Here is a 27,632-nt window from a genome sequence, read left to right as displayed (position 1 = left end):
CGGTTCGTGGGTTCGAGCCCCGCATCGGGCTCTGTGCTGGCAATGCGGAGCCTGCTTGGGAGCCTCTGTGCCCCTCCCCTGCTCATCCTCTCTCTAAACATTAAAAAAAAATTTAATAAAAGCTTTTTAAGTCCTTTTAGCCCTTATCATTATAATCTGAAGTAGTTACTTAATATTCCAAGTCATGTTTTACTGCTCTTTCAGGAGCAGTTTACTTTAGTGATATCTGGGGGTTTACTGAAATTCCATGACACCTTTCTGATGTCCACGATCTCCCCAAATATACTAAAACTCCGTCAATTCGGATCTTTCAGCATTCTGCCAGACATCACAAGTGCTTGTTTCTTCACTCACCGTTTCTTCACATAATCCCAGCCTGGCTAATTCGTGTTATACGATGGAACGTCTAAAGCCCTTGATTGTTCTGTGTGAACGTGTTTTCACAGAACCCAGAAGAGAACCTTATCTGACTGGTTGGGTACGTGAGGAAAGCAGAGTACAGAGGTATTAAGGCCACTTCCCCGGCATCGGTTATTTAACAGAACAGGCAGAACAGGCTTCCCTCTGCGCTTTCAGTCTGGCTTTGGTTTTCCTTCGGAAACATGATCCTGAAGCTACATAGAGTCCACAACAGAGTCGAAGACATTCGAGCTCATTCTCCACTTTATTTGCATGTCCCGCATGACTCTGCCCAAATCCCCAAAGTCAAAAGAAAAACTGCAGAGCCTCAGTGTTAGCACTAATTTATGATCACGATCATTTCTCTCAAAGGTCTATTTTACCCTTCGTTTTAAATTGCAAAGTATATATTTACATGTTTATATACACATAACCTCAAAAACAAATTAACCCCAATCTTGGTCCAAGAGTTTCCACTTTAGAAGTGGTTTCCTTCTCTGCCATGTACATCCTCTTGCAAGAGTCTCTTAGGACTTGCTGAGTTCCAAATATTCGTTCACAAATGGTTCCCTTTTTAGCTTAATGAACCAAGTACTTAATTTCCGAGTAAATCAGAGGAAATATTACAGAGCATGCTTTGTACAGGACAGCACCACTACTGAAAATGGCTCGGGGTTTTGTAATCCAAGGTTCTGACTTGAAGCAAAAATACGTGGCGTAGATCACAACAGCAAAGAAATGTCCAATTAAAACTAGAGGGTTAGGAGACAGTCTGTAACAGAAAAAAACAAACAAACAAAAATATATATATATTAGTAAGACCCGGCAATTAGAATTTACTCATAAAAAGGTTCTCATTATGTATCATCTACAAAGCTGAACACACGCTCTACACTTGAGAGGACTGCAAGCTTGTGTGGCCCGCTGTATGATGACAGGGACAGATACGTGTTCTTACAAGAAACTCCTTAGACTACCCCCTGTCAGAGAAGCCAACAACTCTTAGTCTAGTTCACATAAACTGTAGGTTTTGAGCTGTTCCACTGATCTTGAGATCTCAGTCCGAAGTACCTGGATGGCCTGACCTGTGGGAGTCTTAGGTTTTCCAAAGACAACAGTATTGACATTCAGATCATAGATGAATGAGAAGAGACTTGAAGAATTTTACCCTGCAGACTTTTCAAGAATTCTATGTATGCCTGTACTGTCAAAACCATTACTGAGTTTCACAAATCCCTGCACGTCAACTGAATTAAGTTTTAAATACAAATTCCTCTGTTACCTGTGGCTCCCAACAATCAGATCATGTGGTTAAACCCACCAGCAAAAACTAAGTTTCTATTTTAATCAGGGCTTTAGCCCCCTCTACCACCAACTTCTGCTCACCACTTTTCCCAGAAGTAAAACACAGGACTAAGTGTTGCTTTTTTCCTTTCTCTGAGCTACCTTCTGATTGAGATTCTAATGGATAGTAAAGTGACAAAATGTATAAGGAAGAAAGACTTGCAGTAATTGATAAACTGAGCAGTCCCAAAGAAGATCTGAAATACCCAGTTCCTGTGTCATCGGAACAACCCAGGGTGCCTGGGTGGTTCAGTAGGTTAAGCGTCCGAATCTTGATTTCAGTTCAGATCATGATCTCACAGTGTGGGAGTTCAAGCCCCACATTGGGCTCTGCACTCACAGCACGGAGCTTGCTTGGGATTTCTCTCTCTCTCTCTCTTTCTCTCTCTCTCTCTGTCTCTCTGTCTCTCTCTCCCTTTGCTCCTCCCCTGCCTGCACTCTTTCTCAAAATAAATAAACATTAAATATATTGAAATAAATAAATACAACTTACACAGAAAGCAGCCCAACAGGACCAGCAATACATTCTCCACCAAGTTTGAAATAAAGAAAACAGGCTTTTCTTAGTTGATGTACGGAATCTAAAATAAAATTTTAAAATCGCTCTGAATCAAAATATTCACACATTTATTTTAGGGTGCTAATGATCTGTCAGAAAAAAAGGTAACATAGACCAAACCTTATAATTTTTTTAAAAATCTAGTCCTGGAATTTCAACAACTCAAAATTTCTTTTAAATTCCATAATTAGCATTATGGGCAATAGCTTAAGTGTGAACAAACTTTTCTGTTAGTAAATAATCACTGTAAAAAACATGCAGGTCTCAGAAGTTAAAGTTGTTTAATTGTTATTTCCTTGACTGTGTTGTAAATTCATTAAATGATGCAAATATGTTGTAAATTCTTTTGGTCATAAAAACACAATTCTAGAAACCAAACTCCCAATCTCTAAGATACCCAACCTGTATTTCTGAGCATATTATCAAGTAAAAATAGCTGTGAATATTAAATATTAATAATGCCTTATATTTGTATACTTTTTCATAGTTTTCAAAGTAACCTGTTAAACCTTCACAACAGAGTGTTATCAACCAATAATCTTTCTATTTAGAATCAATGTTCTTTTCAGGTATACTTAAGATTTTTCTTTAGAACAGATAAAAAAGGATATAATAGGTAATCTCACTCCAATAAAACTCTTTCCTCTTCTTGTTTGTTGGCAGATTGAAATTCATAATGTAAGACTCTCAAGAGCTTAGGAAAGCTTAAAAAGAAGTGCTTAGAAAAACTCAAAACTTTTCTTTTTACTTGCCCACCCCGCCAGTTTAGCTTCTGTGCCAGTTAGCAAGAGAGGGTAGATTGGCGAACCACTATCAATGAGTTGGTTTTTGTCTTTTAGCAAGGATAACGTGTATGGAGGCTATAGAAGGCACTTGTGCTGTATCAGGTCACCGAAGAACTGGATTGCCAGTTCATGGAAGTAGGCTTCTTGTAAATATCTGAGGTAATAGGATTGGAGTCACATTTATTCCTGAAGACGTAAACGTCCGATTTCATCGTGGCACAGTCGCCTCCTCTCCATTTCTACTGCTTCTGCTGCGTCACGTTTTCCTCAATGTACAGACTGACCATCGCCACTTTACGATGTGGAAGCAAATACAAAAGCATGGGAACGTTTCAAGTGAGTAAAAGGGGGATGCGTTCTGCTATTTGTGCATCGTAGCAGGAGACAAAAATCTAACCTTGTTACGAAGCTCATTACTTATTTTACAAAATACAACGAACAGCAATCGAAACTGGTGTTCAAGGAAGAAAAGGCTTAACAACTATGTTTCGTTTTCATTCACGGCCAGAAGACCCTCCATCACGACTTGGTGCATCTGTGGCTCTGCGTGAGCTGATTTGGGCCAGAGGAATGAATAGACACGTTATTGAAGTATTGTTGTTAATACTTCCCCACAAAGTGGTGGATACGTGATAACTAGAAGCTAAAAGTCTTGCGCAAGGATGGAGTTAAGGGCCACCAGTTGGGAGTCAGCAGACTTGGTAAATATTTCTATTTGTGGCCTAACGACTAACTTTTTTATAATTCAGTTCCCTTCCTGTGATAAAAATCAATTTTTTAATTTTAAAAATCAGTAATTTCCATTAAAAATTATCTATACTTAGGGGCACCTGGGTGGCTCTATTGGTTAAGAGTCCGACTTTGGCTGAGGTCATGATCTCATGGTTCATGAGTTTGAGCTCCGCACTGGGCTCTGTACTGTCAGTGAGGAGCCTGCTTGGGATTCTCCCTCTCTGCCCCTCTCCCTGTCTCAAAATAAATTAAAAAAAAAAAAACAAAAACAAAAAACTGAAGAAAGTAAGATATACTTACCATCCGTGGCAGAAAATAATTCATAAAGAGCCTGAGCAAGGATATTCACAACAAAGGAATGAGATGTTTTTCTTGCCCAGTAGAATGATTTTTTGGCCTAAAAAAGAAAGAGATCACTTGTTATATGGTAAAGCTGGGGGGCAGCACAAATGAGTGCTTATAATCCCCTCAAGCTGATGTTTATCCTGAGGACTACCTACAAGTAATGCAGCCTTATATTCATCATTTACACACACACACACACACACACACGCACACACAAGAACACATCTCCAGAGCAATGAGCTCCATGACTCTGAAGCTAAATGTACAATCACTACGGGCGAAGTGGCCCGTGCCAACCAATGCTACGTAATACTCATACAAAAATGGAGAAACTGCGGCACCTGGGAGGGTCAGTCGATTAAGCATCTGACTTGATTTCGGCTTGGGTCATGATCTCCCAGTTCACGGGTTCAAGCCCTGTGTTGGGATCTGTGCTGGCAGCACAAAGCCCGCTTGGGATTTTCTCTCTCTCTGCCCCTCCCCTGCTCGCGCTTTCTCTTTCTCTCAAATAAATAAACATTTTTAAAAAACAAAAAAACAGAAATTCGGTAAGATTCATGGGGTGCACAGGCTCCCAGATTCTTTACACGGGAACAAGGCCGCCTGAGAACCATGACTTAGGATCAGGCTCCTCCCAGGTACAGATCCCCCCAAGGAGGTCCCATTCCTCTTAGGCCTAGAAAGAAATCTGTCTTGAGGCACCTCTGTCAAAGAATGATTGAATATCCTACCTGGAAAACAGCTGCATCATCATAAAGGTCAGGGATACCTTTTAGCAATTTTCTCCATATCTTTATATCTTTAAAAACAACAGTCATTCCTCCTCCAGTAAGAGGATGCCGCATATTATACGCATCTCCCAGAAGAAGAACGCCTACAATGAGAGAATTTAGATTACGACATCATCCCTTAAGACGCATAAAAAAATAGTCTGTTACTTTCTAAACGTGAGTGTGAGCCAGAAAATCAAGATGTGAAAATACAAGGGAACAAATCATGCCTAAAATTTGCTGATGCAAAAATTCAGTTAGTCCATATTGGGCACCTAGTAGGTCACAGACACTGGGGATACAGTGAGAACGAGAACATGGTCCCTGCCCTCGGGAAAGTCACATGTGAATCAAAGGTGAAGTCAAACTGTCACATACGCATAAGGCCTCTTTCATGAAAACACCAAAAGAATCTTGGCACAAAAAGCAAGTCTTTGACAAGGGAAAAATGAAGAGGTCTGACATTTCACGGCAACACTGGCTGCCAGCACACTCTAGAGAAATGTCCGTAAAGTTTGAAGTTAAAGAAAGTGGGCCCTTGGGGCGCCTGGGTGGCTCAGTTGGTTGAGCGACCGACTTCGGCTCAGGTCATGATCTCGGGTTTGTGAGTTCGAGCCCCGCGTTGGGCTCTGTGCTGGCAGCTTGGAGCCTGGAGCCCGCTTTGGATTCTGTGTCTCCCTCTCTCTCTGCCCCTCCCCCACTCATGCTCTGTCTCTCTCTCTCAGAAATAAACATTAAAAAAAATTTTTTTTTAAATAAAGAAAGCGGGCCCTGGGAAGATGATACCCAGCCATGCTGCAGTCTGAATTAACGAGCAGGAACAAGCAGATATTCCAAACCTATCTGAAGTTAATTTGGACAAACAAGCCCTGACTGAATCTTATCTGAAAATCAGCTCCTTGATTCAAAACTGCAGAGGCAGGAGGCGCCACCCTTTGACTGCAGGTGCGCCTGCCTGAGCGGCCTGACTGCATTCCCCGGGCCCCCGTCAGCCCGCTTGATGACCTAAGACTTGAGTACATTTCAACAAAGCGTTTATTTAATTGTATTTGTAAGAGACACAGACAACCATAATAGTAATGTTAAGGTGGCAAGATTATGGGTAACTATTTTCTGTAACGTCACAGTTACATTTGTGACTAATTGTAGAATACACATAAATATTAGCTTCTAAAAAGGTAGCTTCTAAATATTAATTCACAGTTCTTATGTATTTCTCTAATATCTTCACTAAAAACACCACAAACTATATGGGGTGCGTGGGTGGCTCAGTGAGTTAAGGATCTGACTTCGGCTTAGCTCATGATCTCACGGGCCATGAGTTCAAGCCCCTCGTCGGGCTCTGTGCTGGCAGCTCAGGCCTGGAGCCTGCTTTGGATTCTGTGTCTCCCTCTCTCTCTCTCTCTCTCTCTCTGCCCCTCCCCAGCTCACATTGTGTTCTGTCTCTCAAAAAGGAATAAACGTTAAAAAAACAAAAACAAAAAACCCACAAACTATAAACAGCTTTTATTCCTCCTTCTCCAAGGAACATTTCTAATTCCACCAATTGTTGCTGGCATGCTATTTCTATCAGTTTGGCATTGGCCTCTTCATTCTGCTTCGCATTAGTTTCTTTATACGATCAGTAGTTTATTATGCATGTTTTCCCATAGCAAATCCCATCTGTCTACGTTCAGGAGCCACGGCGTAGCGACAGCTCCCGCCCACACCTGTCTCTGGGGACCTGCTCTCAGGCTGTCTGGGGTGTTCCGCACCTCTCCTCCAACGCCCTGCCAGCACTTCATACACAATATGCCCGAGAGCGGACTCACCACCCCTTCCCACACTTCCTAAACTTACATTCTTTTCCCTGTATTTCCAATATTAGCAAACAGCTGGCAAAATCATCTAAGCCTGAAACGTAGAATCCATCAAGAGACCTCTCTCTCCCTTACTACAACAGCCAACGGGTCACCAACTTTCATGCGTTCTACATCCCAGACACACACGTTTCCACTCCCTACCTTCCATTCTCACTGCCACGGCCCGGCGTTCCAACCTCTCACCACCACCCTCGTGGAACAATGGCCTTACTGTAAGCTTTTGCCTGACCCTTCTTCCAAACCACCCTTGACAGCACAGAGTATTACCTCTAAGATAAAAATCTAATCGTGCCACCATCTCATTTAAAACTTTCCAAGTAACTATTAGAAATAAATGAGTTCAGCAAGGTTTCAAGATATAAGATACACATGCAAAAATCAATTGTATTTCTGTATACTAGCAATGAAGAATCTTAAAATGAAGTTAAGAAAACAAGTCTATTTACAATTGCATGAAAAGGAATAAAATACTTGGAAATAAGTTTAACAAAAGAGACGTAATAAAACACTCTGAAAGCTACAAAATATTGTTGAAAGAGAAAACTCATACTACATTTACAGTCTAATTTGACAAGAGTGCCAAGACACTTCAATGGGGAAAGACTACTCTTCATCAAATAGTACTGGGACAACCAGGTATCTACACAGAAACGAAGCTGAACCCCTTCCTCACACCATACCCAAAATTTAACTCAAAATGGATCAAACACCCAAATGTAGTAGCTAAAACTATAAATCTCTTAGAACATATAGGATTACATCTTCACAATCTTGAATAGGGCAAAGGCTTTTTAATTACTTATTTATTTTAAATGCTGCTATTTCCCATGCTAGTATTTTTAAGTTTATTTATTTATTTTGAGAGAGAGTGCACTGCACAAGCAGGGGAGGGGCAGAAAGAGAGGGAGAGGCAATCACAAGCAGGATCCGCCCTCTCAGTGTAGAGAGGGACTCAATCTCACAAACCATGAGATCATGACCTGAGCCGAATCAAGAGTTGGACACTTAACCCACTAAGCCACCCAGGCGCTCCTAGGGCAAAGTCTTTTTAGATATGACATCAAAAGCACAAAGTGGCAAAAGAAAAACACAGATAAACTGGACTTCATGAAAATTAAAAACTTCAATGGACATCATCAAGAAGTGAAAAGACGATCCATGGAATGAGAAAAGTTTTTGCAAATCATTTATCTGATAAGGGACTTATATCTAGAATATATAAAGAACTCCTAGAACTCAACAAAAGTTTTTTTTATTAATTTAACCAATTAAAAAATGTGCAGGCTGAATGGACATTTCACCAAAGAAGATACACAAATATCCAATATGCATATGAAAAGATTTTCAGCATCATTATCCATCACAGAAATACAAATCAAAACCACAATGAGATATCCCTTCACACCTACTAGAATGGTTATGGGCAAGAAGACAGATAATAACAAACGTTGAGGATGTGGAGAAACTGGAACATTCATACATTGTTAATGGGAATGTAAAATGGGGCAGCCACTTTGGAAAAGTTTGGCAGTTCCTCAAAGAGTTAAACAGAGTTACCAAACCCAAGAAAAATGAAAATTACGTCTGTACATAGACTCAGATACAGACGTTCACAGCAGCACCGTTCATAATAACCAAAAATGAAAACAAGCCAAATGTCTATCAACTGATGAATAGCTAGTTAAAATGTAGTATATCCACACACGGAGTATCATTTTGCCATGAAAACAAATGAAGGACTCACACATACTGCCATGTGGATGAACCTCAAAGAAGCCAGTTACAAAGGATCCACTGATTTCATTTATAGAAAATGTCCAGAATAGGCAAACCCACAGAGACAAAAAGTAGACTGACTAATGGATGCCTGGGGCTGGGAGTCGGGAGAAAATGAGTAGCGACTGGTAATGGATATAGGGTTTCTTTTTGGGGTAATAAAAAGGCTCTTTAGAGCCCGTTTTAACTGACCGTGGTGATGGTTGCATTGATCTATGAATATACTAAAAACAAATGAATTGTAAACTTCAGTGGATGAGCCATATGATTTATGAATGACATCTCAAAAAAGCTATTATTAAAAAAAAAAGTTGCAATGACTTTCCACTGTCTACAGGATTAAAACTAAACTTTAAATAAATACCTTACCTTCCTACCACTCTGACACCTAGCCTACGCTCCAGTCACAGGAAACCACTTGAGTTCACTGAAAGTGCCACCATTTCTCAGCCTTCCTGGCCTTTGCAGATGCTTTTCCATCTACTTAGAAGTCCCTCATTTCACTGTCCACCTAATGAACTCCCGCTAACCCTTCTCGCCCCAACCCCCGTTTTCTTGCCTGAGACGTGTCTTCCCAAATCACCCTTCCTAGTTCACAAGCTCCCCTCCCTGCCACAATGCATCTTGTGGTACCACGAGTGGGCTTTGACTACAGCATTTATCAACAGTGTTCTGAAATTACCAGTTGATACCCCTGACCAGAAAACTGCCTTTTCTAGATTTAGGACTATATTTAACTGTTGTATCCCAAATAATGACTTAAATGCACTCAACATTAAATAATAAAGATATCATAAAACTAATTTTGGTGTTAGTAATGTGTTCATCCACAGGAACCACTTCTCTGTCCCACATATCATTCCCAGCAGCATAAATTTAATCACATATTATATTTGGAATATTTGGAATTTACATATCTGGAATATACTTTATAAATCACTCCAATCAAATGGTACCTCGTTTGTTTACTGGGGAAGAAGGAAGAAAGCTTGCTGGCATAGATCTCAAACGAGAATTCTGAATGGCTTCTAGGAACGGTTCTTTGAGGTGATCTGCAATAAATCCCAATGGTTTATAAAATTCAATTTTCAATTATCGCATGTTCTTAATCAAGTATAAACAAATACCTTCTATACTTCTGTTATGGTTGCTACATATATCCTGGTGGCAAATCAAGAACTAATTATTTTATTAACACAATTGTTGATTAAGCACCTAGTTATTCGTGCTGAGGAATGACTAAGAAATCTGAGAAAATTAATATAAATAGATACACACAGCTGAATGAACAAAAACGCTAAGAGAGTGAAGCAAATTCAGAGGAGAGGAGACGGAGAAAAACCACCCACCTCTCTTCCAAATGTTCACTGACAGGGATCAGATTTAACAGTTAGGTTACCATCACCACCATAACCTGGTAATGACAGATGAAATGTACTACCAATTCACAAACAGCAGGAATATATGTACGGTAGAAAAAGGGTAAGATGCAGAGAGCTCTACTTTTCTGAGCTTCCGTTTCTTCATCTATAAAATGAAATGCTTTGGTTATTAGCTCATCTCTCAGATACTCCCAAGTTTTAAAGTTTTATGCTTCTACTTGTATCGGAAATGAACTGTCTTTTCATACAGTTCTCACTGTAATCTGGGAATTTCAATAACCTAACTAATATTAATATAAATCTACAAATGGTTTCCCACCATGATCTCTGGGAAGTCTGTTCTGAACCTCTGTACTGGAAAAGGCAATCTACAGTAAAAGAAAAAAAAAATGCCAAAAATATCACATTATTGGGGCGCCTGGCTGGTTCAGTCGGTAGAGCATGCACCTTTTTTTTTTTCTGTAATTTTATTTTTGTTTAGTAACCTCTATACCCAACATGGGGCCAGAACTCATGACCCTGAGATCAAGAGTCACACGCTGCTCTGACCAAGCCAGGCAGGCCCCCAAAGTGTGCGACTCTTGATCTCAGGGTTGTGAGTTCGAGCCCCACATTGGGTATAGAGATTCCTTAAAAATAAAATCATAAACAAATAAAAAAATAAAATAAAAAATAAAAATATCACATTATTGACTATCTTTTTCCTAAATGTGAATAATTCCTTTTTCCTAAAAGCTTCAAAAATGGCTTAAGTGAAAATATATTGAAATGTTGAAAATGTCTTTTTTTTTAATTTGGGAGAGAGAGCGAGCACGAGGTGGGGAGAGGGGCAAAGGGAGAGGGAGAAAGAGAGAGACAGAGAGAGAGAGAGAGAGGCAGAGAGAGAGAGAGAGGCAGAGAGAGAGAGAGAGACACAGAGAGAATCTTAAGCAAGCTGCACGCTCAGGGTGGAGCCCCATGCAAGGCTCGATCCCACAACCCTGGGATCATGACCTGTGCCAAAATCAAGAGTCAGACGCTCAACCGACTGAGCCAGCCAGGCATCCTGAAAATGTCATTATTAAAAATCTAAGTCCATCTTAGTCCTCTTCAGATGTTTATATTCTTATTAAACAGAGTGCTTTCACATAGATTAAAAAATAACCGGAGGGCACCTGGCTGGCCCGGTCAGTAGAGCATGTGACTCTTGATCTGGGGGTCATGAGTTTAAACACCACACTGGACACAGCGCTTATTTAAAAACAAAACAGGACAAAAAAAACTTGAAAAAGAAACAGAATTTTTAAATAAAATATACACCTACCACAGATAGTTTCCTATTACTATAATCATATCATCTAATCATATTAAAGGGTTTCTCTTCAATTTTATCAATATTATTTTAATATTTTAATTAATAATATTAATTTTTTAGATTTTTTTTTTTACTGACATCTTCCAAGTCTCAAAAAAACATGTCAGAAAGTAATTTTTTAGGAGTGTTTTGCAAAGATGCCTGAACTCTCATGAAGCCTTTCTGTATTCAACTCAAAACTAAAAATGACCTTGAAGGTTGCTGACAGCTCTAACATTCTGAAAGGGGGCTGTATGAGCCACACACAACTGGCCTCACACTGGCTCTGTCACTTAGTGATCGTTTATCTTTGGAGGACCTTTTGCTGATTCTTAGTTCCCTCATTAATAAAATGGGGACCATGATAATGCCCTACCTCACAGGGTGATCGTGTAGATTAAGTTATGTTTATAAAGCACTTTATAGTAGATATTCAATAAATGGTAGCTACTATTGCTACAAAAACCAAGCACAAAAGTAATTAAGTATAAGAGAGATTTCTAGAATTCGGAGACCTTAGATTGCTATTTGGACCACCTTAAAAAGTACCATATATGCCAATATTAATAATTATCCTGAAAGCAATGATTTAATTATTAATATGAAAAAATATATTGAAAAAAACTTTTTTAATTTGAAGGTTGTTTTTTTCAACGTGCTAAAACAGCTCAACTCCAGTGTATCTGACTGACTAGATGCATTTTTTTTTTTACCTGCCATGTTTATCTTTGGCCTAATTTAGAAACAGCTTTAGTGAGAACCGGAGATGGACAGCATTTTGTGATATTTTAGACTACAGATTACCATGTGGATGAAATCTCTTTCTTACCGGGTAATTGTGGGTAAATTTTTTCAGCCATGTATTCTCTTAAATTCCTGGGCATTTCCCCCCGAATGTCAACAAGTACTCGAGTTTCATCAGATGAAATCTGATAGATGAGAACTGGACTCGGATTAGCCAAAATAAGTTCAGCATGATTTGCTTTAAACTGTGGTGCATGCTAGGGGGGAAAAAAAGAATTAATAATTTTCAAATTTCAAGTTGTGTTTATTTTTCTATAATTATATTCCTATAGTACCTTCATAATAAAGCCAACAAAATGAGATGAAACAGAAACTTTATTGGAGATCAGGTTTTTCCTAAACTTGGAAAAAAGTCCATCGGCAACAACAGTCAACGGAGCGTGGAGTTCCTACAACAAAGATAAACAATACTCAGCTAAATGGTTAGAAATACAAAGTAAAAGGACCACATTTAAAGTATTTACATATCTTATTGGACAACATTATGGAGGGTAATGAAGATAATGCTACTAAAGAAGCTGTTATGGAACTTAAGTTAATGCATAAGACATTAATACTTCCTCTCCTGAGGGACTGCCTTCCTTCCAAGTACTACCACCCAAATCATCTGGGAGTTAAGTTACACTTTGATAGACAACAGAGGAATCAACTACAAAGCAAGCGTGGACCACAGAAGACTGAATCTCATCATCACTAAGTCCAAGGACGAGTCCAATGTTTATTCTAGAATTTTCTTTACTTTTCTTTTTTTACTTTAAATTCATGTTAGTTAACATATAGGGTAGTTGGTTTGGGGAGTAGAATTTAGTGATTCATCACTTACATGTAACACCTAGTGTTCATCCTAACAAGTACCCTCTTTGATGCCCATCACACATTTAGTCCATTCCCCTACCCACCTCCCCTATTCTAGAATTTTCTAACTTCATATAATGCTTTCAACCAGTGGCTAGGGCTTAGAAGAATTTTTGTAAATGTGGATATATGTATTTATAATTACCTTGCAGTCACCCCCATTAGAGTACAGTTTCTAGGTGGTGGTGACCCATCCACAAAAACCAACAGATTAGCCTTTCACTCTTTCTCTTCTTTTGCTAAACCAAAATGGGCAAATACTGGAAACTATTTTACTCTGCTATCTCCCCAGACATTCTGGTACTTTTCCCTTTTCAGATCTAAACAATTTGAAACAATTTGTTTACTTTGTTCTAATCATTTCTTTTGTATCGAATCCTTTGTTTTTTTTGCCTTCCAGGCTCCTCTGCTTTTCTGTTTTTCTCACTTCGGTCTTTAATACAGCTAATCCAGTGGTGTGTCTGCAAAGCCGTGTGTATAGCGTTGTGAGGCGCTCTAATGGGCAATGTGTTGCAATTTGAAACCCATCCTGCTGCAGAGGGCTGAGGGAGAACTCAAGCAGTAAATTGGTGGGCCTACCTTTTTAAAGGAATAGGAGAAAAAGAAGGAAGACAAAATCTCTTAGGAAGAGCTAACATTTGGTATCTCTCACCTTGATGTCCCCGGTTTCTTTATCCCTGTACTGAACGCCCATTACAGCATCATCTTCTTCTAATAACTGTAGCACGATGCCTTCGATGAACTTTGTACTAAAGGATAAATACACAGACATAAATCACAACAGAGTAGCTCAAACAACTTACATAAGAAAAGATAAATTCCTTATCTCCAGTTTACCCACATAAACTGGACACACGTGTGCACACATGTACACAGAAAAGGTCTGGAATGATAAGCAAAAACATCATTAATGGGTTTCAGAATTGTGTGGTTTTTATTTTCTAATTTTTTAAAATTGAATACATAGGTACTAATCTAATGATCTTTAAAAGTAGTTTTAGGGGCGCCTGGGTGGCTCAGTCGGTTGAGCGTCCGACTTCAGCTCAGGTCACGATCTCACGGTCTGTGAGTTCGAGCCCCGCGTCGGGCTCTGGGCTGACGGCTCAGAGCCTGGAGCCTGCTTCGGATTCTGTGTCTCCCTCTCTCTCTGCCCCTGCCCCGTTCGTGCTCTGTCTCACTCTGTCTCAAAAATAAATAAATGTTAAAAAAAATTTTTAAATAAATAAAGTAGTTTGAAAAGTAACATTAGATTTTTACCTCAATTCATTAAAAAAAGTACATGCAGAAAAACTTTACACACCCACACAAATTCATACACAGATGGGAAAACAGAATTGGGACTTTATCCACCAAATCATTCACAGTAGTTACTTCTAGTCAGAAGAGTCATGGATAATTTTTACAAACCTCTGTACATTTCTGTGGATTTTTCCATTTTTCTACAATGAACATATTCTACTTCCACAGACATCAAATTCTTTCAGTCCTAAGGGTAAGTCCACTTACTTCTTCACTAGCTTACTCAACACTTAAGCCTTTGCCAATGATATGAGGGTTCTCATGCTTGAAACTTCCTCAATTACAAGTGCCTAAAGGCTAGGGGCAAATAGAAGTTAATAATTAAGAGAAGAAGCCAGTCCTACCAGACTAGGTCGTTCCTTTGTAAGAATGGAAAAGGGATTTTCCCTTGAAGTCCTCTGTTCTGACTTTTAACAGAAAATACCATAAGCACAAACCCCAACTCCCAAATAGGCAGACAGGGACTTAAACCTTAATTACAAGGGTATCCTTTAGGAGCCCCTGGGTGGCTCGATGAAGTGTCGGACTTTTTTTTTTTTTTTTTTTTAATTTTTTTTTAATGTTTATTTATTTGAGACAGGGAGAGACAGCATGAATGGGGGAGGGTCAGAGAGAGAGGGAGACACAGAATTTGAAACAGGCTCCAGGCTCTGAGCTGTCAGCACGGAGCCCGACGCGGGGCTTGAACTCACAGACCGCGAGATCATGACCTGAGCCGAAGTCGGATGCTTAACCGACTGAGCCACCCAGGCGCCCCAAGTGTCGGACTTCTGATCTCACGGTTTGTGAGTTCAAGTCCTGCGTCTGGCTCTCTAGAGGCTGACACCTCAGAGCCTGGAGCCTGCTTCAGATTCTATGTTGCCCTCTCTCTCTGCCGCTTCCCCTGCTCACACTCTGTTTCTCTCACCCTCTCAAAAATAAATAAATATTAAAACGAATTTTTAAAAAGTTTATCCTCTAAATCCAACAACATAGAAAGGTTATTTACTCAAAGGAAAAATCTCAATAGTTCTGTGTCACTCACATGGAAATTCTTCACATGATATTCTTGACAAAGGCATTGAAGATCTAACATTCTTCTAACTTGCAGTCTACTTTAGTAATACCTATGTTCCAGCCCATACCCAAACACTTATGACAATTTATGATATGGTATTTGTGCAAAGGCCAAGTTTAAATGTGTTTCTTTAACATCATACGTTTGAGTCGTCTTACTTGGGCTCTGCCATCGCTGCTTTCCGGAGACCCATTATGAATCTTCCATGATGGAAAGCTCTTCCACTCTGCACCTGACTGTTTTCTGACAGAGGGTAAGGAATGTGAACCTCTGATTTGCTTTCCTGATCATGAATTACGTAGCCATGTACGACCTGAGCATCGATACCTTCCACTGCATCTGCAAAACAATTCAGTTCAAAAAAAATCAATTTTGTTAACATGCCCAGAGTTATATGAGGCACCAAAGGACATGGAGGCATTGAAAATGAGTCTCTTTCTTCATAAAGCGATTGAAACCATCTGGACAAATGGACATGAATATAAGTAACTATTTCAAAAGTCTTAATGCATCTGAAAGACAACCCTCTGAGCAAATCTGTAACATCACAAAAGATTAATATTTATATAGAAAATCTATTGATTAAATTCTATAGGAAAAATATTAAGGTCCTAGTGTCAATGGGTGAAAAGTTTAAGGATGATTCACATTAAGCAATATGGAAACATTGAACAGATCGGGAAAATGTTCAAAACCTGATTAAAAAAACCCAAATCGATGAAATAAACTGAAACATTAAGATACCAAATCTATGAAAACTGCTGGTGAGATCATAAAACTGATAAATTTATATATTACTGGTCATACTGTAAATTAATAACATTTTAGAAAGTAATGGTGGCAATAATTATCAGGAACCACAAAGAAGTTAGCATCCTTCGATTTAATCATCTTAGTCTTGGAAATTCATCTATGTTCATCCTAAAAGTATAATTTTTAATTTTTAATTTTTAAGAACTTAAAAAAAATATTTTAATGTTTGTTCATTTTTGAGAGCAAGAGACAGAGTGCGAGCGGTGGGAGGAGCAGAGAGAGAGGGAGACACAGAATTGGAAGCAGGCTCCAGACTCAGCTGTCAGCACAGAGCCCCATGCGAGTCTTGAACTCAGGAACCATGAGATCATGACCTGAGCTGAAGTCAGACACTTAACTGACTGAGCCACCCAGGTGCCCCAAGTTTTAAGAATTTTTAAAGTTATATATAAGAATAAGTTTACTATAGTGTTATCACTAATAAAGAAGAAATGAAAACAAACCAAATATTAATCTTAGGTAGAGTACATTATGAAGTATCAACTGAGAAAATACTATGCATAGGCCTAAAATCATAATGATAAACAAGGTTAATATATTAAGATGAAATGCATTAGAATAATTTCTAATTATTCTCATGATGAAAGAAAATCTTCACAAAGAATTCTATCACACATCTAAGCTAATATCAAAATAAATTAGCTTTCTGATATGCTTTTTAATTGCCCTTAAGGTCAAGTCAGGGACAAACTGGCTGAATTTTGTTAGACTTCTGACCTAGAATCAAAATTACTTAGTTTTTTAGTATCGTTCTTAAGTTATTACAGTTAAAATTCAGTCAGAGAAAAGTGCACAGACATCCTAAGAGCTGCCAAGTAGCAGTGTATTCAGTTTGGGTCTCAGCAAATTGCCAATCTTTTCTGACCTAAATATCTGAAACCCATTTAATATTTCTATAATGCTTTGTCCAGCCACTGAGACAGCTTGTTTTTCTTAACCCATAACTCTATTATGGAAGTACTTGAAATGTTTACACTGGCCACTTTAGAACATACCAGAAAATGTTAAAAGCATAATAGCACAGTAAAATTTTTCCTTGGGTAAACTATCTTAAGACAAGTATATAAATAAGGTCTTATTTAAGATTTTTTAAATCTGTCTCTGTCTCAACTTTAGTGATAAAATCAAATATGACAGACTTTGCACACTTTTACTTTCTTAAGTAGGCAAAAAGACTACCCTACACTTCAATGACGTTCGTGCTTCATGAACACTAGACATCAATAACTTTGAAGCCAGTGACATAACAGAGCTATCACCATCTATTAATCATAAGGCTCCACACTTACAATATTAGACTACTGGTCAGTATATCACATGAACTGACATGGAAAACACTCCTCCACGTTAAAAAATGCGGAACTGCTTGCTATAAAAAGGCAAATTAAAAAATAAAACCAACAATGAAAAAAACAAAACACGAAAACCTGCCTATGCTAAAAATGAAAAGCAACTTCAAAGTCAAACCAGTGAACAAGTTTTAAAGGCAACAGCATAAGGGCATCAGAACCACAAGTGTAAGAGTGGAGTTTTAAGGGCCACTCCTGAATAGGAGATAGGAGCCCCCATGACCAGGGACAATGAAACTTAGCACCATACATAAATGTCTTGTCAATAACACAGAAACCACAAAAAATTCAATACCAAGAGACATGGCATATGGAAGTAAGCCATTCACCATAGGCTAGGGGTGGAGTCATCCATAAAAAATCCAAACATACCTTTATGCCATGACCTCATATAACTTCTGAACCTCAAACCAAGTATACAGTATATAATAAATTAGGTATCATTTTTGAAAGCCCAAATATAAACCAGAATCAAGGAATAAATATAACAAAGAACATACAAGATTTATGAATCTTTACTTAAATGCATTAAAGACCTAACTGAATGGAGTATACCACATTCGTGGACAGGAAGTCTAAGCCAATTATTCCAAAACTGAGCTACAGATTCAGTGCTATTTCAGTCATAATCTTGACAGAGATTTTTTGAAAATTTATTTCTAAATTACATAGAGAAAAGCAAAAGGGCCAAGAAAAGCCAAAATAATCCTAAAGAAAATAAGAGGTTCCCCACCAGATATTAAGAATTATTAGAAAGATATAGCATTTATATTAATTTTAGGAGTTCTTGGGGCAGGCATTTGAGTGGCTCAGTCGGTTAAGTGTCCGACTCTTGATTTCGGCTCAGGTCGTGATCTCACAGTTTGTGAGTTTGAGCCCCATGTGGGCCTCCACACTGACAGTGCAGAGCCTGCTTGGGATTCTCTCTTTCCCTCCCTCTCTGCCCTTCTTCTGCTCAGGCTCTCTCAAAATACATAAACAAAAACTTTTTTAAAACAAAAAGAGTTCCAGATATTAAACTTAACCCATAGGGCAATCACTTATTAAAAACTCATACTCAGGGGACACCTGGGTGGCTCAGTCGGTTAAGCATCCGACTTCGGTTTAGGTCATGCATGATCTCACAGTGCATGGGTTCCAGTCGGGCACTGGGCTCTGTACTGACAGCTCAGAGCCTGAAGCCTGCTTCGGATTCTGTGTCTCCGTCTCTCTCTGCCCCTCCCCTGCTTGTGCTTTCTCTCTCAAAAATCAACATTAAAAAAAACATAACTCAGGATGGATCAGTCCATATTATGTTAAAAATCCACGCTCTAAAAATTAACTATTCCAAGTGTTTCTATCATCCACATCTCATCACAACTCAGGGGAAATTAAAAGCATAATGAATGTTAATAAAAATTCGTGTTTGTAATATTAAAGGTATTCATGGTATGTGGACTCGATAAAATACTTTAGAGGCTCTCCTTACTTTGCCTTGAACTACATATCAAAATCTACTACGTGGCAATGAGAAAGAACGAAATCTGGCCCTTTGTAGCAACGTGGATGGAACTGGAGAGTGTGATGCTAAGTGAAATAAGCCATACAGAGAAAGACAGATACCATATGTTTTCACTCTTACGTGGATCCTGAGAAACTTAACAGAAACCCATGGGGGAAGGGAAGGAAAAAAAAAAAAAAAGAGGTTAGAGTGGGAGAGAGCCAAAGCATAAGAGACTCTTAAAAACTGAGAACAAACTGAGGGTTGATGGGGGGTAGGAGGGAGGCGAGGGTGGGTGATGGGTATTGAGGAGGGCACCTGTTGGGATGAACACTGGGTGTTGTATTGAAACCAATTTGACAATAAATTTCATATATTGAAAAAAAAAAATCCACTGAGGCTTGTTACCACAGCCTTGGAAGTATCTCCTGAAGCTAGATCTCTAAATCATTCTATGTACAGTCATCAGTTTTGAGAGCATTTACGGTGCCTAATGTTCAACTATAAAAGCAACAAAATCCTGTCTCACGATACTGTTACATCTGCTTCAGGTGAACCTTTCCAGTAAGATGGTGGTTAGGGAACCCAAAAGGACAGAGACAGAACTTCCCTTCTTCATAAAGCACTCTCTCCACTTGGGTCCTGGGCCCTGCAGGCTTTTGCTTTTCCTCCTTACTAACTGCTCTTCTTCAGTCCCCCTTTATCACTTCCACTTGCCTCACTGATCGCCATACATCAGAGTTCCCCAGGGTTCGGTCCTGGACCTCTTCCTGGTAATGTCTTCTAGTCTTGTTTAAGTACTGACCCCTCTCTTTCTCTCATACCTAATATGTGACTTACCAGCAAGTCCTACTGACTCTTCCTTCAAAAGGCGTTTCCAGAGTGGGACCACTTGCCACTCTATGCTGTGATCCTAGGATGTTCCAAGCCATCAACTCTCACCGATTCTGCAATAGTCTCCTAACAGGTCCCCCTGCTTCTGACTTTGCCACTCTTTTCCTACAGAATAACATGAATACTTCTAAATAATATTTTTAAACACACTTCTAAAGCACGAGATTGAATAACTCCTTAAACTTCTCCAATGGCTTCCTTTTGGAATATGAGCCAAATCCACATAGTAGGCTATAAAATCCTATGGTCTCAGCCCCCACGATCCGCCCATTCTTTACCTCTCCCCTTCCCTCACACCACTCCATTCAACATTATTTTCCCTTCTCACTCTTCAAACAGTTTGTGTCTGTTTTGGTCACCACTGCAGCCTCAGCATCTAGAACAGCAGCTACAATATGGTGCATGCTAAATGAATATTTATTAAATGAATGAATGGACATCACTCCTTTAGTCATTTCTCTCTCTTGCGTCATCAGTTTCTTCCTCTCTACTTGATCATCTCCGTCACCAAACGTGCTCTAGTATCAAAATACACCTTCTTTATCTTCACATCTACATCTCATTACTGCCCTACCTCTGTTTTCTTTTACAGAAAAACTCAAGAGTGCTTTCGTAGTCTAAATTTTTTAAACTCCCATCCACTTCAGTCTAAGCTTTGTCTCCACAACTCTGCTGAAACCTCTTGTCAACATCACAAGCAACCTTCAAAATTGCAAAATCCCACGGTCGTTTTTCTGTACTCCTCTTACTGACCCTTCGTTAGCAAACCGTGAGATAGTGCCCTTCCCCTTCGTGACACATACCCGTCCCCTCCTACCCAAAACCTTCTCCTCTCTTGGATGAAGTGGCACCAAACGCTCTGGCTTTCTCTGCCATTCTACCAGCTCCTTCTCAGACTCCTTTTCAGGCTTCTCTCTTCTACCAGATCTTCAAATACCAGTTTCCCAGGACTTAGTTTATTCTGTCTTCTCTTTTCTCCCTACATGCCCTCAATCATTGTTGTGGCTTTTCAGTACTACAGATAGGCTGACACCTCTGAAATTGCTAACTCCAGCCAGCCCAAACCACTCCCCTGCACCCGAGATTCATGTATTCAGCTTAACTTCTCCACTTGGATAGCTCAACATGGCCTACAAATTCCTCCCCAATGCCTGTTCCTATCAGCAAATGATACCAGCTACCAGCTGTTTAAACCAAAACCCAGGAATCCTTTTTAATATTTCCTTCTTCCCCATATCTCACACCAATGCCTTAGTAAGTCATGCCATTTTTAACATCAGTTGGGCCACTTCTCGTTATATCCTCTGCTACCATGCTAGCCCAAAGCACCATCATCTATCATTTGGACTTAGCAAGGAGTTCGCACTGGACTCTGCATTGACTGTCACTACCCCACTGCCACCATCTTACGGTGTATGGACCACACCATCTCCACATATTCTTTTAAAACAGCATTCTCCCAACTTCAGGGTGGGACTCAATGATAAATTATGAAATGAATTTCAAGTTGTGAATTATATACTTGGGTAGAATCATGACAAGTATTTAAAAAGAAAAATGAAACAAATTTCAGCCAGATTTATATATGTACGTACGCGGTGGGTCAGGATAGAAAATGTGTTTGTAATTGTGAGTAGCTGTCAAAGGTCTGAAACCACTTTAGACGTACAGCACGAACAAGATCACGCCACACTCCTGCTCCACTGACTGCAAAGCCCTCCACGATGTGGCTGCTGCCTGTCTTTCCAACCTTGATCTCAAGTCATTCTCCTTTCCCCATCACCCAACACTTTCTAGCGACACGGCCCTGCTTTTCAGCTCCTTGAATGAAACAGCATTTACATAATGCTTACTACATACCAGGCACTGTTCTGAGTGCTTTGTGTATATGAATTATCTCAACCTCATAGTAACCTATGAGGCAAGGACTCACATACAATGTCCATTTTATAGATTAAGAAACGGGTACACAGAGCAGGAGCCCGAAGCCTGCTTCGGATTCTGTGTCTCCCTCTCCCTACGCCCTGCTCGCTCTCTGTCTCTCTCTCAAAAATAAATAAACATTAAAAAAATTTAAAAAAAAAAGAAACTGGTGCTGTGGAGGTTAAATAACTTAGCCAAGGTCATACAGCTCTTTCAGTGCCTGAGCTGGTAATCAAAGCCAGGCAATCTAGTTCCAGAATCAATTCACATAATTATTACACTATCCTCCCTACCACATGAGCCAAGCAAGCTCTTCCTTAACTCAGAGCCCGGACATATTTTGTACTCTGATCCTTAAGAGTGGCCAATGAATCTGTCTTATTCACCGGTATATCCTCGGCACCAAGTACAGCACCTCACTCAGAGTAGACACTGAGTAAGTATTTCCTAAATGAACAGCTAGTGTTTAAAAATCATTTAGGGGTGACCAGGGGGCTCAGTCAGTTTAACGCCCAATTTTGGCTCAGGTCATAATCTCATGGCTCATGGGTTCAAGCCCCGCATCGGGCTCTGCGCTGACAGCTTGGAGCCTGCTTAGGATTCTCTGTCTCCCTCTCTCTCTCTGCCCCTCCCCTGCTCACACACTCTCTCTCTCAAAAATAAACATTAAAAAAAAAACTTTCTAAAATTATTGCTTTAATAGATGATACTTAAATAAAAGATTCCATAACAAGCACATAATATGTACTCCACCAATGACAGCTCCCTTCACTTTTCACTAAATTTCAGGCCCTCGTTCTAGTTTTCCAATCTTTAATTTTGACCATTTCTATTTTTTAGCCACTTCACTGTATCTCACTAAGTCTCCTTTATATCTCCTCACCCACTAAACTCTTATCTTCTCCTTTGCTCTCATTTTCATGCAAATTGGTTGGTAAAGAGTATAGTGACTTTTAGAAATGTAAATAAATTGAAATATCTTTTTACCAGTTATAGGACAGTCTAAAGTGAAGAGGGTTCGCTTACACCACATTAACTCCTAAAAATTAACATGGACCTACCTTCAAGACCAAGGTCTTTAAGGACACGACAACCACCTGGCTGCAGAAATTCTCCAACTATCCTGTCAGGCTCTTTTAAATCTCTCTCGATTACTGTCACCTTTCTTCCATCTCTGGAAAGCATGGCTGCCAAAGCAGAGCCAACCACACCGGATCCCACAATGATAACTTCTGGATCATTCTGAGAAGATATTGATGAAGAGGCAGCTGCTCCTATTAAGGTAGTTTCTGAAATACTGGTTCCTTTTTTGGGCTGTGTTAAAAAAAAAAAAAAAAGTTAATTATGTATCTACATTTGCTATCCGTAAATCATGCTACTACTACATAGACACTCAGGACTTTTCTATCTTGGGCAAAACCTTCATCTCAAATATTATCAAACCAAATGTAGTGCTATGTTTTTAAATCCAGATCATATATAAAAACCAGTGATACTGGGGTGCCTGGGTGGCTCTGTCAGTTGGGCATCAGACTTCGGCTCAGGTCATGATCTTGCGGTCTGTGAGTTCGAGCCCCGCGTCGGGCTCTGTGCTGACAGCTCAGAGCCTGGAGCCTGTTTCAGATTCTGTGTCTCCCTCTCTCTGCCCCTCCCCCGTTCATGCTCTGTCTCTCTCTGTCTCAAAAATAAATAAACATTAAAAAAAAGGTTTTTTAAAAACCCAATAATACCAAAGTATTAAATAAAAATGTATAATAATACCCCAATAAAGTGAAATACATACTACATTTTCCATATATATTTAGAAAATGCTGTTATACAGATATATTTAGAAATCCACACCAGGCCGAATATAAACAATGTTTGCGAGGGGCTCCAAAGACTGATTATAGGGAAAAGTCTATCATTAATTACTCAGTTCTTCAAGTACATACTAAGCATCTACCAAATGCAAATCACATAAGACTTCTATTTTGACTTCATGTTGCAAACTATACAGCTATTCATTTTTATTTCCACTATTCATTTTTCTTTTCTTTTGGATTTTCATCTGAAAAATCTATCTTAACCTAAAATTACTTTTATATAACAAAAAGACTGTCACATCCTAGCTATTAATCTATTAATTGAGAATTATTTAACTCAAGAAAATTCTGAAAGTTCAAAATAACTCATCCTATCCCGTGGGATGCAACCCCGTCACACTTAAGCCCTTAACATATAAGGACACATTTAATTTGCCCCATCCTGACAGTCTAAGAGAGCCTAGTCAAACAGATGGTCCATTTAGGAATAAATATCAAACCTATCACTAATTGGGCTGACAATAAAAACTTTATTCATAGGATGAAAAAGTCCAGTTTTGAGATTTATGCCCACTGAGAATAACAGTGCCTCTTGGGTTTTTTAAAATGAATAATTCAGGGTCGAAATAAGTATTTTTTCCCGGTATGTGGGTTGACAAATATAAATGTGTTTCAGATACAGAATTGCAAGGAACCATCTTTCTTGAGTTCTCTGGCCTTAATGATTAAGATAAGCCCAAATGCCATTTTGAAGGGATTTTGATAAAAGACCTCAGGCAAAAAGGAAGGAGACAAAACGAAAAATCTTAGAATTTTGATTCTCTGTGATTTTAATATTCATCCAGTCTTCCTTTAACTCTGCATGGACTGGGGTGGGTCCATTCCACTTTTTATCGTCTCTCTTACAGAAATTACCTTTTTGCCCTTTACCAAGAGGAAAAGACAAGAGTCTTCTCTTCCCAGAAGTATTTCTTAGTGACCAGAATGACTACTATATTTAAATTACAGTTCTGAGAGCAAGATAAACCCTTTTTGTCATCTTAGCCATTTCTTACCAGTTTTTCTTCCTAACTTTTCCCTGTTAAACCATTGACACACACACAGACACACACACACACACACACACACACACACAATCCTGGAAGGGGAACCTGAGTTGGTTAAGTCATTCAAAGAAGGGTCAACAGACGAAGCACTAATGGGAACTTTGTACTCCCTGCACCAACTCCCTGGTGTTTAAGAAGCAGCAGAAAGCCTGAGGCATTCACATATAGAACCAGTTATTGATGGCTGGTAATCAAATTTTCTCTTCCCCAAAATGTCTCAACATCACATGACGTAATGGCATTCCAGCCACCTACACGAGCAGCCGGTGACCCTGGCAGAAGTTGCCTCAGACGCCCCTGAAGATTTCAAACTGAGATTAAAGACTGCCTCTCCCTCCTCTCCCATTGCTGGCACCCACACCCACCACATCGCTGCACGCGGCACTAGTCAAAAGGTTCCTAACAGATGAGCGCTTCTACACCAATCTTAATAGCTACCATTTATTCATTATGAGCCACAGTCAATCATTTAACTCCCTAACTGGCAGCAAGACCAGCGCCACCCCCATCTAATAGAAGCGGTAACTCGTTCTTGCAGAAACGAAGCCATTTGCCAAAGGTCCCAGAGACAGAAGTGGTGGAACCAAAATTCTAAACGAAGTCCTCCCTTCTGTAAGCCTTGTACTGTGGATCCAGTAAAATAATGTCAATCCGGAGCCTCAAAGAGTAAACCACTTTTTGAGGCCACTCGCCCTAACTCCAAGTCACCATCATGCCTCACTTGGCTTACGACTGCCATCTTTCACCTGAGAGCCTGCTTCCATTCTCGTGCCCTGCAAGCCACTCTCCACACACCAACTGGAATGTTCTTTCTAAAAAGTAAAAATCAGTATCGTTACGCCCGTGCTTAAAACCCTCCAGGGAGGGGCACCTGGGTGACTCAGTTAAGCATCCGACTTCAGCTCAGGTCATGATCTCACAGTTTCGCGAGTTCGAGCCCCGCGTCGGGCTCTGTGCTGACAGCTGGGAGCCTGGAGCCTGCTTTGGATTCTGTGTGTGTCTCTCTCTCCCTCTTTCTCAGTCTCTCTCTGCCCCTCCCCTGCTCGTGCTCTCTCTCAAAAATAAATAAATGTTAAAAAAAAATATTAGAAAGTCCCCCAGTACTCTTGGGAAAAAATCCAAACACCCATGGCCAACAGGCTCTAAACGTTCCGGCCTCAATGACCACTGCTCCCTCATCTACCACTGTCTTTGCGGGAGGCATAACCTCAAACATGACTGACGACTAGCTTCTGAATTAGGAACATGGCTGAACTGAGGACCTTAATTACTCACATGACTTAGGACACTACTCCACTGATTTACTCAAGGCTCCACCGACATGGGGAGAGGAAGGTGTTTTGCCCAAGACTTCGAAATGCTGAACTAATTTTTATTCCACTAACTTTTCGAATTGTTCTGTTACTTTCCCCACCCAGCTGTCATTTAGAAGCAGTGGACTTAACCTGCAGCAGGTTTCTTTCTTCTCAGGTACAAACACAATCCTTACCTAAGGTTTTAAATAAAATGTCGTTTTTTCCCCCAATCACAGAAAGTGATTCTGTCCTCCTTCAAAATGAGATTCTAATATTTCACATCCCCTTTCACAAGCAAAGCTATATTCATAATCAAATCAGTGTCATTACAGCACTGGCTCTATGGACACTAAATGGAACAAATCTTTTCCATCACCCCTAAGAGTGTCAAGGATGTAGCCAAGGAACAGTCAAGGGCTTCTTAAAAACAAAACCAAAAAAAAAAAAAAAAGAACCCACGAAAATCAAATGAGAATTCATACCAGAATATCTAAACTGCTGCCTCTGTCCTTTAGAAAAGATGAAAATTTACATTTGAGCGACCCCAATCCTCATCTGTTAAAAAAAGAGACTCCTTCATTTGCCCACTTAAAATTCAACCTACCCTCCTAGACCCAAGCTGTTCTTTATTTTCTGATGCCGGGGGCGACTTGGCCCAGAAGAAGCCAATGAAAGGCAGGGCCGACAGAATATCCGAGAAGACCGCGAACTGGGAGCCGCTCTGCTGGCGCCCGAGCAGGGCCCCGCTCCGGTAGCGACAGCGGTAGGACAGCACCAGGCCCAGGGACAGGAACACCAGCACGCACAGCAAGAGCTCCTTGTTGGCAAAAGAGACGAAGTCTCCGCATTTCTTGTAAAAATACGTGAAAGTCGCAATGCCCAGGAAAGTCCACATGGTTCAAAGGCTCTTTCGGTGACCCCGGGTCAGCGTTGAGATCTTTTTCCTTGCGGGGTTTTGGTGCTGTGGGGTTCTCCCCAAAACGTGTCACCAGACGGAGCGCGAGGAAGCGGCCGAGCTCCCGCCAACACCGTCACAGGATTACAATTCAAGCCAGACGAGTTTCCAAAATCCTACCACGGTGGAATAAAACAGTTCGCGAAGAGGGGAAAGTTGGCCAGACTTAGAAAGCAGTATTAAAACATCGCCCGCTGCAACCGCTTCCGAGCAGACTCTAATCTTTCCGGCAACCCATTCATTTCCTTCCCCAGGATGGGCTTCTCCTGCGTTGCTGCAGGTGATGTCCGTCAAAGGTGACGCGGGCCCGCTCACCTGCAGCAGGTGCCCTTCCAGGAGGCGTGGGGAGACGAAAGAAACGTCCCGGCGCGGCGGCAGGGGCGGCCTGGCCAGGGGCGGGAGCGCCCACGCTCGGGCGGCGCCGGGGCTGCCTCTTCCCACGGAGGACGGCCTCGGACTCGAGACTGCGGCCCCAGCCCAGGCAAGCGCGGCCGCTCTGCAGACGCTCCGGGTCACCAGCCCCACGAACCCTCCAGGCCGTGCCTCCGTTTCCCCGCGGGTGAGCGGCGGTCTCCAAGGAGCTTCCTCAGACGGCGGCGGCTCCCGACGGCCTCCTCGACAGCATCCCTCGCCGGCGGCCGCTGCCCTCCCCAACTCGGCGCTTCGGCAGTAACCAGAGTAACCGCCGCCCGCCCTTCGCTCGCCGCCGG

At 40.5% G+C, this 27,632-nt stretch overlaps 1 protein-coding gene across 1 annotated transcript; it reads right to left on the bottom strand.

The window, feature by feature from the left end:
• Nucleotides 1–645: 645 nt before the first annotated feature.
• SQLE (squalene epoxidase) lies at nucleotides 646–27,625 on the bottom strand. Its single transcript, XM_060611299.3, has 11 exons — nucleotides 26,572–27,625; nucleotides 22,823–23,075; nucleotides 15,461–15,641; nucleotides 13,599–13,695; nucleotides 12,367–12,480; nucleotides 12,117–12,288; nucleotides 9,529–9,624; nucleotides 4,896–5,038; nucleotides 4,120–4,216; nucleotides 2,237–2,324; nucleotides 646–1,171 (listed from the first exon to the last, which is right to left on the bottom strand). Exons 1-11 carry the CDS (start codon nucleotides 26,860–26,862, stop codon nucleotides 979–981), a joined length of 1,725 nt encoding a protein of 574 aa, XP_060467282.3. The 5' UTR covers nucleotides 26,863–27,625; the 3' UTR covers nucleotides 646–978.
• Between the last annotated feature and the right edge of the window lie 7 nt (nucleotides 27,626–27,632).

Source organism: Panthera onca, chromosome F2, assembly GCF_046562875.1.
Source record: "Panthera onca isolate mPanOnc1 chromosome F2, mPanOnc1 haplotype 2, whole genome shotgun sequence".
Classification (NCBI taxonomy): domain Eukaryota; kingdom Metazoa; phylum Chordata; class Mammalia; order Carnivora; family Felidae; genus Panthera; species Panthera onca.
This window is presented reverse-complemented; position numbering and strand designations above follow the sequence as displayed.